At 37.5% G+C, this 12,201-nt stretch overlaps 1 protein-coding gene across 1 annotated transcript; it reads right to left on the bottom strand.

Annotated features, from left to right (window-relative positions):
- Positions 1-673: 673 nt before the first annotated feature.
- Positions 674-11,786, bottom strand: LOC111607822 (acetylcholine receptor subunit delta-like). Its single transcript, XM_023330027.1, has 12 exons — positions 10,716-11,786; positions 8,599-8,744; positions 7,446-7,490; positions 7,265-7,374; positions 6,651-6,806; positions 6,475-6,584; positions 5,359-5,559; positions 4,303-4,414; positions 3,244-3,358; positions 2,105-2,315; positions 1,894-2,012; positions 674-1,577 (listed from the first exon to the last, which is right to left on the bottom strand). The coding sequence occupies exons 1-12, from the start codon at positions 10,771-10,773 to the stop codon at positions 1,392-1,394; spliced, it is 1,569 nt and encodes a 522-aa protein (XP_023185795.1). The 5' UTR covers positions 10,774-11,786; the 3' UTR covers positions 674-1,391.
- Positions 11,787-12,201: the final 415 nt, after the last annotated feature.

Below are 12,201 nucleotides of genomic sequence, written 5' to 3'. Positions count from 1 at the left end.
TTTTCTTTCTTTTTTTTAGTTCCTTTAGAACAAGATGGCTTCTTTTTTATAATCATTAAACTTCCAAACATCTGGATAAAACAGAATATTGTTTTCATATGTGGAATTAAATACAGCCAGAAAAGTCCGGAATAATTAATCTGATATGACATGGCGTCCACGGCAGATGGCGCTGTTTCCTCCTGATTTATAGTCTTTTCTTTGTAGTAAATAAGAAGCTGAACTCATACATGAATATATCACTACAGTTATTCTGCTTTAAGATGTGGAATTAGACGCTTTAGCCGTTTAACTAACTAACTAACTAACTAACTAACTAACTAACTAACTAATTTAGGCCTGAAACTGTTGGACCTTCAATTCTCGTTTTATGTGAAAATGTTTTCTTTTCTCAGCCTTAATATAAAAAAAAACCTTAAAAACTTATAATTCTAACTTTTCAATCAGAACAATAAAAGAAAAATCCATTAAAAATGTTTCAATCTGTTTTTATTGATCTACAAAATTATATTACAGGCTCCAATTAACTTTATTATGCATTTAAAAGCAAAAATATCCAGTAGTTTTATTTTTCTGTGGAAGTATTCTGATTATTATTAATAACCAATCAAAGCAATTGAATAAAAATCAGTTTAGAAAATAAAAAACAAGAAAATAAACAATGGCTTCATGTTTTTATTTGGTTTTATTGCTCTTTACAAAATAAAGGATAAATTAGAATATTAGACACTTAAAGCAACAAACATGCAGTAATTTTATTCCCCTGTGGTTTTATTGTGAATGATTATTATTAATAACCATCTGATTCCCTGAACCGTCACATTTATGAATCTGTGTTGAAAGAAATTGAAGAACATCTGAAGTCATATTAAGTATTTTTGGTGATAATTACATTTTTGTTTTTCATTTAATTTTTCATGTCATTTTTAAAGCAAACAGAGAAAATCAGCATCACGTTTTTTGATCAGTTGCCATTTTTTGAAGACTTTTGAAGTTTTTGTTTTTTTTATTGAAAACATAAAATAAAGTTCATTTATTAAAGCTGGCAAAATGAAAATTCAGAAAAAATCATACAATTTTATCAGAAGCCATTTTTTGGCAGCCAAAAAAATAATTCTCAATTTTCTAAAATAATTTTTTAAATAAATAATAAAATGACATTTATATTGTTATGTTTGGTGAATGCAGAAGTAAATGATGGCATTCATTAAAAAATAAAACTTGTCTCGCTGTGCAATACTTCTAGGTAATTTAAATCAAACTGATGTTTTGGAGACACAAAGTAAAGAAAACCAGAACCAAAATATTCACTTCAACCTCAGAAAACTCAGACGATTCAAACATGAAGTGGATAAATGAGTAGAACCGGAACCGGGCTGCCGGTTCCGGTTCTACTCCAGCAGGCGCAGGTTGTCCTCGCTGTAGTCGTGCGGGTCTCCCTGGAAGGGCAGGCGGGGGGGGTGGTTACAGATCCCCATGAGGAAGATGATGACGGTGCCGAAGGTCATCACCGGGGTGATGAGGAAGAGGCAGAGCCGGTCCACCGTTCGGGCGATGCCGCTCCAGTTGTCCTTCTCCTGCGAACACAGAACATCTGGATCTAGACTCTACTGCTGCGGCGGGCATAGATCTATGATCCTAGATCACATCAGCTCCTGCAGCAGCAGCAGGAGAAAGAAACATAATTAAACTGAAATTAAAAGAAATTAAACTTCTGCTGCAGCTAAACTCATTTTTAGTATTTTTCATAACTTTGAAAATTTTATTTTAATCATTTTTCCAGATAAATGCTAAAACTCTAGTTTACTCAGCTGTTTGGTAACTTCCAGTTGAATAAAGATGTTGGAGTTTTGCTGATTTGGTTTCTGTCTCCTGGTGTTCGTCTCCTCTCACCTCGTTGTAGTCGTTCTTGTCTCTCATGTGTTGGACGATGTAGTTCGCTCCGTCCACCGCCGGCTTCATCTCCCCGTACAGCTGATCCATCGCTCCGTCGCTTTCCACCGGCTTCAACACTGAACACACACAGCCTGTCAGTGCCCCTGCTGACCCACCTCCCGGTTCTGCCTGGTTCTGTTCGGTTCTGTCTGGTTCTGTCTGGACGTACCTGAGGCCGGCGTGGGCCGTTTGGACAGTCCGTGTCTCTCTGACTGCCTCTCAAACATCAGCTCGCTGCGGGACTTGATGCTGTAATATTCCTCGGCTGCAGCGATGTATCCCACCGAGCTGGATCGCCGTGGCAACGCTCCGTCCCACGCCGGCTCGTCGTCCGCTGGCTGGGCCATGTGGAGGATCCGGGGCAACCGCTCCAGGAAAAACTGGGCAAAAAGTTGATTAATATTCATTTAATGTTAGAATCCAAATGAAGAGACTTTAAAATCCTGCAGTTAGTTTCTAATCACTGGACTTAAAGAACCAGAACCAAACATGGAGACGCATTCAGCTTCTATGCACCATAAATCTGGAACAAACTCCGGTCCAGTTTGTTCATCCTAAACTTTTAGGATTATTGTAGCACAAAAATAATCATATATTTTTAAAATATGTAATGAAGCTTAAATAAATGTGCAGGTTGTCATGGTTATGCAGGTCAAACAAGCTGTACACTGCAAAAACACAAAATCATTTTTAGTGAAAATAACTTAGTTTAAAAGTAACTTTTCAGCAAGATATAGAGGTTTGTTTTAAGTCAATAATTCTTTAATAATAATGAAATCCACTAGCAGATTATTTCACTTATGCATCACAAACCTGGAAGAAACTGAAAATCAGCCGAAACACTGATCTCCTTTAAATCAAGGCTGAAAAACTGGTTGAGTTACTTTAGAACCGTAATAAATGAAACATTTATCAACATTTATTGATGATTTTGATGACGACAATCATCAAAATGTAATGTTTGTTTCTGACTCTGATGTTTTTATGACGTTTTATTTTTGTGTTTTTACCAATTAAAGCTGAAACACAAATAAACTGATAGACAACAAGACATTTTATACGTTAAATAATCAACCAGCAGAACTAGGAGTTTAGTTTTTTCATTAAATCAAATGAACTTTATTGATTTAGTTTTTGGTTTCCTGACTTCTTGTCCTCCATTTATTCTCCGACTACTTTTCTCTGGTGAACTTCTCTATTCTGTTCTTTCTTTTTCTCTTTCCTGCATTCAGCTCCAGTTTGTCCGTCAGTGTGTGTGAAATGAGAACCATCAAATCTATTAAATGTTGTGATTTTTCCGCTCTTCACCTTCTTGGTCCATTCAGACATGACGTGTGTGCTGGGCGTCCTGAAGTGCAGGTTGAGAACGACGACACAGTTCAACACGACGATGGTAACGAGAACCATGATGAACATCAAATATCTGAGGAAAAACAGCAAAACTGAGAAAAGTAAAGGCTGAAACACAGAAGAACATCAGTAAACGTATAAAAGCTGCTCCATCAAACGTTCAGCCTTACCAAGTATTTCTGTCTCGTTTCTACTGCAAATATCAGAACAGCTGAAATAAAACAAAACTGACTTACAGTTGACTTTTCAGCAACATATACAAGTTTGTTTTAAGTAAATATTTCCTTAATATTGATAAAAAAACAAAAGTTATAGTTCCACTGCTAAATTATTTCACTTATAAGATGGAAAATGTTTTGTTATCCATCAACAAGGCAGTTCAAAGAGCTTTACTTCATTAAAAACATTTTTAAAATCCATAAAAACATCATTCAGTCACTAATTAAGAAAGAAATGTTACATATTGATGTAATGTTTGATCAAAACCATCAACACTCATTAAATATGTTGGTTAATGTTTCATTTTTTACGGTTCTAAAGTAACTCAGCCAGTTTTTCAGCCTTGATTTAAAGGAGATCAGTGTTTCGGCTGATTTTCAGTTTCTTCCAGGTTTGTGATGCAGAAGAGAAATAACCTGCTAGTGAATTTCATTATTATTAAAGACTTAATTATTACTAATGACTTAAAACAAACCTCTACATCTTGCTGAAAAGTTACTTTTAAGTTAGTTTCAGTCATTTTTTGCAGTAAAATCTAAACCAAAAATACTTGGTAAAATTTTGTGTTTTTGCAGTGAAATACAAATTTATTTCTAGGTCCAATTTAATCTTTGTTACAACTTTTATTTAAATGATTTTAAATAAACAAAAACACTTTCAGCTCATCCTGAAAGCTTAGGAAGTCCTGGACTGAAAGTAAGTTAAAAATATGTTTTTTAAAAATTATTTAAGGACAATCAGGAACTCTAAAGTGTTTGTTCTTGTAGGTATTGAAAAATAAAATGACTTTTTTCCTACTTGACTATGAGGGGGACGGACATGGACGTCTCCGGCAGCCGCTGGGAAATCAGCAGCAGGAAGACAGACTGAGCCAGCAGGACGGAGATGGACAGCGTCATCTTCTCCCCACCTGAAGAAAAATCACAAAACTTCATCCTCACCTAAACACCAAAACACTAAACTTCAGATCTGCAGCTCTGAGTTTAACCAGATGAAACCAAAACCGTTTACAAGTTTGACAAGTCCTAACACTTTATCACGAAGGGGTTTAAATGAAGACTAGCATAATCCTGTTAACACATGAAGGAGACGTCATGAATGTTTCCAGCTGTTTTCATGGACGGCATTCAGTAAATAATGACATTTTAATGCAAAGTTGTGTTGAAAGTTGCCTTAAAATCCACTAAGTGTCAACTATAATAATATTTTGATGCAAAGTTGCATTAAAAGTGAATTTAAAACTCATTAAAAGTGTCAACTTTGCTTTATTTGGTAAATAATGACATTTAATTTCAAAGTTGTATTAAAACTTGCATTAAAGGTGCATCAAAAGTGTCAATTATAATAATATTTTCATGCAAAATGAATTAAAAGTTAAATTAAAATCCATTAAAACTATCGACTTTGCTTTATATGGTAAATAATCTTATTTTAATGCAATGTTAAGTGAAAACTTCCATTTAAAAAGTATCAGTGTTGCTTTATTCAGCAAATAAAGACATTTAATTCAAAACTTCCATTAAAATCCATTAATGTGTCAACTTTGTATTAAAAGTATTATTATTTACCAAATAATGCAAAGTTGATGCTTTTAATGCAGGTTTTAAAGCAACTTTGCATTAAAATGTAATTTTTTTATTGACTGAAGCTCCATGACAGTCAACACTTCCTGTTCCTGACAGGAAGTCATGTCCGTCTACGTACAGACCTTCAGAATAAAGTTTAATCTAGCTACTAACAACAGATCTTCTGCAAATCTTCCAGCTTTGCAGAAGAGTCTTTCCTCTGAGTGACCTCTGAGTGACCTCTGAGTGACCTTCAGAGTTTGTAAAGCAGCTGCGGTTCAGTACTGACTGTCGGCAGGCAGGTAGTAGACCAGCGAGGCCAGGAAGGAGATGAGCACACAGGGGATGATGATGTTGACGATGTAGAAGAGCGGCTTGCGTTTGATGACCAGGTAGAAGGTGATGTCCTGGTGCTTGTTGCTCTCCATGGGAATGTGCTTGTAGCTGTTTCTCTTGGCCGGCCGGTGGATGATCTCCCACTCGCCGTTTTCTGCAGGCACAAACTTTACGTCATCAGCTCCTAATTTACACATTATTCTCAATCTAATCTCCATTTTAATGAATCTAAGGATTTTAATTACATTTTGATCGTTTAAAAGCAAAAATATGACTTTGTTTGCCTTTCTCTGTGACAGAATATTTCTAATTTAACCGATATCAGGTTAAAGAAAAAGCTCTGGATGTAAATGGGAAGATATTTTGGTTTTTGTGTCAGATAAGATTTTCAAATGTTTAGCAGAGAAATTTGTGTTCTAGAATGTGAGTTTCTTCAGAGACAAACTGTTGCATCCTCAGTGCACTAAGGAGCGTTATCACAGATCCTTCCTCTGCCACTCAATATGTTCATGTTTTCATTACCAAGTTTTACCAAAGAGCCAAACCAAGTTTATCCAGAAACTTTTACTGAAAAGTCGACTTTGTAGCAACCAAATCCGCTCTTACTCTTTCTTAAACTTGGCTAAATGTAGCAGATGCTTTGAAACAAAGTCGCCCAGATCCTGTTCTTATAACAGAAAATAAATGTATTCAATAGAGACCAAAACAAACTGAAAACTAGAAACATTTATTTTAATACAACATGCAGAATTAAAGCAGTTGTACGTAATAAATTTATGCCAAAAACCTTTGAAATTTTCTACAAAAAGTGTAGAAAATTTTCTTTTGAATTTTTTTCTGGAAGATTTCTGAGATTAATCACAAAATTTCTGAGTTTTTGGTGGAAATTTTCTTTTCTTCTTTCTGTGAAAGCCTTGAAACACCGTCGTAAAAATCACTTTCAAGTTTTGGATCTACAATAAATATCGGGCCTGATTTGGGTTGGGGGGGTTTGGCCTGCGTTTACGGTTGAGTCTAAAATTTTGACGGTCAGGGCAGAAAGTTTGGGTTGAAAGGATAAAACAGTTGCCTGTGAAGCTGGCCGGGTCGATGATGATCCACTCCACGGTGTGCGTGTGAGTTTCGTTCCCGTCTTTCTTCAGCAGCATCTTGATCTCTTTGGCGTTGTAGGTCAGGGAGCTGCAGAAACACACAGAGCGTTTACCCCTCCCGACCTGCAGGAGGCGCCGTTTCATGGCCACCTACGTGAACTTGAGCGTGCAGTTCTGCCAGTCGAAGGGGAAGTAGTTGACGTTGATGGAGCAGGAGGAGCGGAAGATGGCGGGAGGCAGCCAGTAGCAGAGACCAGACGGATCCACCAGGACGTTGCTGTAGTAGGCAACCTGGAACTGGGCGTCGTTACTAAACACAGGGAACGATGACGTCACGATGACATCACTGCCATCAGATAAACTACTCATACTCCGTCCCACAACACGCACTATTAAAAATATGTACTATTTATTTATTCAACGAGTTTTGGCACTTATGAAACATACAGAACATCTTGACAATAATTAACCTTCAGGGTATAAAATGAAAAATAAAATAAAATTTTACTTGTCTAAACTCAAGTGAACTAGAAACTTGACAAAAATAATGTTCATCTATACTAATATTCTATAGTAAAACTAGTTTGTCAAACAAAATGGCCGCCCTGCTTGTGCTGACGTCACTCTGAGAGTGCGTTGGGGGAAAAAATAACAATTATTATTATTATAATTAATTATTATTAACAATTCAAATTATTAACAATCTTCAAACAACAAAACTTTGTTTAATGGGTTTATTTGACCTGATTTGTATAAATAAAGTTTTACTTGTTTTCCAGGACGATCTCCGGCAGCCACACCATGCTGGGCGGCAGGCGCAGCATCTCGATGCCGTCGAACTCGCTGGCGTTCCACGACAGCCGGTAGTCGGTCCATGTCTGCGTCAGAGAAACGCAGATCAGAGCGGAGGTTTGGTTCAATTAAAAAATAAAAAAACATTCTGACGTACGTGATCGATCCACACGTTGGTCAGCAGCGTCTCGTCTACTTCTTTCTAGAGAGGAAGAGACAAAAACTACATCATATAAGAAACACGGTAGTGGCAGCATCATGCTGCAGCTGTAGGAGGGAGAGAACAGATGCATGCCACACTTTTCAGATAGGGCTGCAACTAATGGTTCCTTTAGTAATTGATTATTTTGATGATTAATTGATTAATCGGATTAAAAAAATCAGCCTGTTTTACACATTTTTTGTTTAACCGCTTAAACTTTTTTATCCAGTATTAAAAATGCATTAAAAGATTTAAATAAACAAATAATTCAATTTCTTTTTGCAATAACAGAATTCCTTTAGTGCCATTATGTGTCAAACTCAAGGCGCGGGGGCCAAATCTGGCCCTCAGCAGTTTTTTATGTGGCCCTCTAGACTCTCCAGTTTTTCACAAAAAATGAACAGATCTCTGCATTTTTTACACTAATTCATAACTTGGAATTTATTGCAAATTTTCTGGAAAATGGTCAAAACCTTTGGATTTAAGTGACTGCTACCTCCTGCCTGCAGGTGGCAGTGTTTCTTACTTTTACCACCTTCTGCCTCGGCCTTATTGGACATCAGACATGATCGACACGCCGAGTAACAAGAAGTTATATTTATACATCAACACAAACAATGTAAAATTCCTAGCAAATATTTTTGAATCTGTGATTTTAATTGCAAAAAAGAATCAGAAAAACAATCTTTAAATCCTGATATGTGTTTTTAAGAATGTAGCTATTTATTGATAGGTGAACAGTTTGTTAATGGTTTTATCACTTTATCTTCCTGGCCCACAAAGATATTCATGATCTTATTACGGCTGAAAATGAAAATGAGTTTGAATCTGAACCAGGTGAAGATAAATCTGCTGCTTGAGGGATTCTGGGTAAAACCTTACAGATAAAGGCATTTTAATTTAAAAGGCTAATTGTATATATATATATTGTACAGCTTTGGCTTAATTGCTGCCCTGAGGGTGTTATTTTCTCAGCCATTTATAAAGTCTGCATGCTCCAGTAAACGATGAACCAAATCTGAATCAATAACTGGTTCATCAGGATTCATCGACTTTCAGATAAATGTGATTTTTGCCTAAAGAATCCAGGAAGTGGCAGGTTTTCTACCAGAGAGATGAGGTTGGAGAGCGTCAGCGCCAGGTAAACGTCCACCACCTCCTGCTGCTTCTTCACGGGTCGCAGCTCCTTGTTGTATCCTTTCTCCACGAACAGGTGGTTGATCAGACGCTCCTCCTCGTTGCGGCACAAACACTCTGACACAGAAACAGATTCAAGGCGAAAACGTTAGCATCATAAAGCTAACTGTGCAGAAACACTTGAGGGAAACTCTTAAGACTTTATTTCTTTTTAAAAGTTATTCATGAACCTTTGACCTTAATGACCTTCACTAACAGAAAGGAGAAATATTGAAAGAGTTCTGCACTGTGATGCTGCTTGGCGACTAATGATCAACAAATCATCCTAACCAGAGGAGAACTAGCAGCTGTGCTCTGGTTACAGTAAAGATACTTCAACATGTTTTTACTCAAGTAAAAGTCAAAAGTATTTGGTAAAAAGTTTACTGGACCGAGTAACGGGTCGAATTGTTAATCATTTAATATTTAAACATTATAAAAGCTTATAAAACTTTAATAAAACCTGCAGTGTGTTTCTGTCTGCTGGACTTTTGGTTAAAACATAAAGGAACCGTTTGGAGCGTCGGTCCGTCACAGCAGGAGGGAAACGGGTCCGGTTTCAGCGGCTGGAGGCCAAAGCTGAGACAGCAGGGATCAATACCAGCAGAACCGACCGGAACCACCAGACCTAACAGAACCAGCCAGGAATGAACAGAACCAACAAAACCAAACAGAACCGACTGGAACCAGCAGAACTAACAGAACCAGCAGAACCAACCAGAACCAACCAGGAATGAACGGAACCAACAAAACCAAACAGAACCAACTGGAACCACCGGACCCAACAGAACCAACCAGGAAAGAACAGAACCAACAAAACCAAACCAAACTGACCGGAACCAGTAGAACCATCAGAACCAACCAGGAATGAACAGAACCAACAAAATCAAATGGAACCAGCAGGAACTAACTGAACCAACCGGAACCAGCAGAACCAACCAGGAATGAACAGAACCAACAAAATCGAATGGAACCAGCAGGAACTAACAGAACCAGCAGGAACCGACCGGTATCAACAGAACCAAAAATACCAACATTTCCACTGAACTTCATGTTTTGCTCCGTCTGATGATGTAATCTGTACATTTTAAATGATTAATAATCTGATCAGTACTTCAGTACTTCAGTACTTCAGTACTTCAGTACTTTTTATCAAATACTTTTTTCCTCCTGAGTATTTTCTTGGATGAAACTTTTTTCTTTTTACTTCAGTAAAATATATCAAAGTCGTTTTACTCTTAGTTCAGGGATTTTTTGGATATTCTTTCCTCCTCAGTTACAACAAACATCATCATTTGCTGGTATTTTAGTATTTTATTCTGTTCATTCCTGGTTGGTTCTGATGGTTCCTGCTGGTTCCGGTTGGTTCTGTTTGTTCTGCTGGTTCCGGTTGGTTCTGTTTGTTCTGCTGGTTCCGGTTGGTTCTGTTTGTTCTGCTGGTTCCGGTTGGTTCTGGTTTTGTGATCATTTGCTGGTATTTCAGTTTAGGAACATTTAGTTTTCATCAGTTTTTCTGCTGTTTACGTTTCAGTTTTATTGAAAACATCTGAAAACTAATAGATTTTTTTTTCTATGAAAAAGCAAAAATATTTTTGCTTATTTTTGTGGCCAATTTTTTCTGCTAATATCCTATTAAGTTTATAAATAAAAGCTCCTTAAAATGTGAAACTTTTGTTTTCTCTTAGTTTTTTTAACAGAAGAAAATGTTTGGGTGGAAATGTGCAGAACACTGCAAAAACACAAAATCTTACTAAGTATTTTTGGTTTAGTTTCTGGTGCAAATTTCTTATTACAGCTGAAATAAAACAAAACTAAATTACAAGTAACTTTTCAGCAACACATAGCTTGTTGTAAGTCAATATTTCCTTAATATTGATTTTAAAAACGTTCTAGTTCCATTGGCAGATTGTTTCTCTTATAACTCGGTAAGATTTTGTGTTTTTCCAGTGAAAAGTTTTCATTTCTTTAGAAGCAACACTGAGCCATTTTGGAACTGAAGCAGAAATAAATCTTTGATAGAAAGCAGATCGCAGCTGGAGATGAACTGACCTGAGGAGAAGAGCGTCAGCAGCAGCAGGGCGACCAGCGCAGCTCGCTGCAGCTCCATGGCGGACCGCCTGACTGGACCAGAACCCGCTCTGCCCGCCGACCTTCACGCAGGAAACTCCGTGAGTGACAAGCAGCAGCTGCAGAAACACAGAGGGCAGAAAATAGAAAAGCGACAACAGGCTGCCGGACCAGCACCGCTTCTCCTTACGGGAAGCAGAACGAGACGAGTCGGAAACACGCAGAACATTCCCAGGATTTATTTATCCTGCAGAACTTGGGTGTTGAAACAAATATGACTGCACTGTGTTTACAACACTGCTGAAATTGATTATATTTACATTTAATCTGATTTATTGCGACAAAACTGGAGTATTGATTCTCTAAAAAGGCAGCTGCTGAAAGAGCAACAGCTGCAGGATCGCTGCCGGCTAGTCTGAAGGAGCTGAATGAAACATTTACCAACATGTTTCACGTTGACGCTCCATAAAATGTCATGTTTGCCAGATTTCTCAATTTGTGTTAAACTGTGTGGTGTCTCTTGTATTTTTGTGTTTTTAGGACATAAATCACGTTGAACTGCCTTGTTGTTGAAATGTGCGACACAAATAAACTGGATCCTCTGTGAGGAAACACAGTGCTGCGTCTGCAAGGCGACTCCAGAACCAGACGGTCCGCAGGCCTTCTCAAACTGAACTGCAGTGCTAAGCTAATTATTTTCCTCTGAGTTATGCACACACACGTTTTCTCATGAGAGGATTACATTTTGTCACGATTCAAAGAAATACATGTTAAAGAATTTGGTCAGAAGTTTGGACTTTGTGTTAAACTGCAGCGTTTTACTTCCAACTCACAGCCGTTACTTCATAACACAGATCTGTTTGTACCGAGATATTTCATTTTCAACCCTCTAACGTCTGGTTTTCCTTCGTTGGGGCCATAACAATGCATAAGCACATGGTGCAAGTCCATGTTGCATGGACTTGCACCATGTTGCAAGTCCATGTTGGTAAACATTCTTGTCAATCTTCTCATGCTATTGATTACATTGCAGCTTTCTTTAGCATTGATGCTAATTTCTAGCATCAGAACCCTGGGTCCAAACCGACTGGCACACTTTGGCAGACCCCGGTTAAATTTCTTCAGGAATTTTCTAGTTAGTGTTTATTATCTATTTGCTGAAACTGTCTAATAAACCGTTGATTGAGTTCTGCTGATGAAGCGTCTGGACTCACGAACTGAAAGAACCGCAGTCAGACTTTATTGCGGAGCGTCTCTCCAGTTCCCCTTTCATGAGTTCCTCTTTCTCTAAGATAAAATTAATGGTTTAGTCTTCAAAGAAATGATGAGGATGAGAGGAGATGTGTGAAAAACTGAAAAATAGCAGGATATATGGTTATGTCCATATAATCTACATTTGCTAGACCTGCCACAATAAACAATAAATCAATTAATCACGTGATGAATTAAAATTAGATCAATAATTTCC

This window comes from Xiphophorus maculatus, unplaced genomic scaffold (genome assembly GCF_002775205.1).
Source record: "Xiphophorus maculatus strain JP 163 A unplaced genomic scaffold, X_maculatus-5.0-male Unplaced_Scaffold_82, whole genome shotgun sequence".
Taxonomy (NCBI): domain Eukaryota; kingdom Metazoa; phylum Chordata; class Actinopteri; order Cyprinodontiformes; family Poeciliidae; genus Xiphophorus; species Xiphophorus maculatus.
This window is presented reverse-complemented; position numbering and strand designations above follow the sequence as displayed.

Coding starts and splice junctions, on each gene's coding strand:
- LOC111607822 (XM_023330027.1), bottom strand. CDS start 10,773: ATGGAGCTGCAGCGAGCTGCGCTGGTCGCCCTGCTGCTGCTGACGCTC. Junction 8,745..10,715: donor GCTGACGCTCTTCTCCTCAG/GTCAGTTCATCT, acceptor TTTCTGTGTCAG/AGTGTTTGTGCCGCAACGAG. Junction 7,375..7,445: donor CCAACGTGTGGATCGATCAC/GTACGTCAGAAT, acceptor TCTCTGACGCAG/ACATGGACCGACTACCGGCT.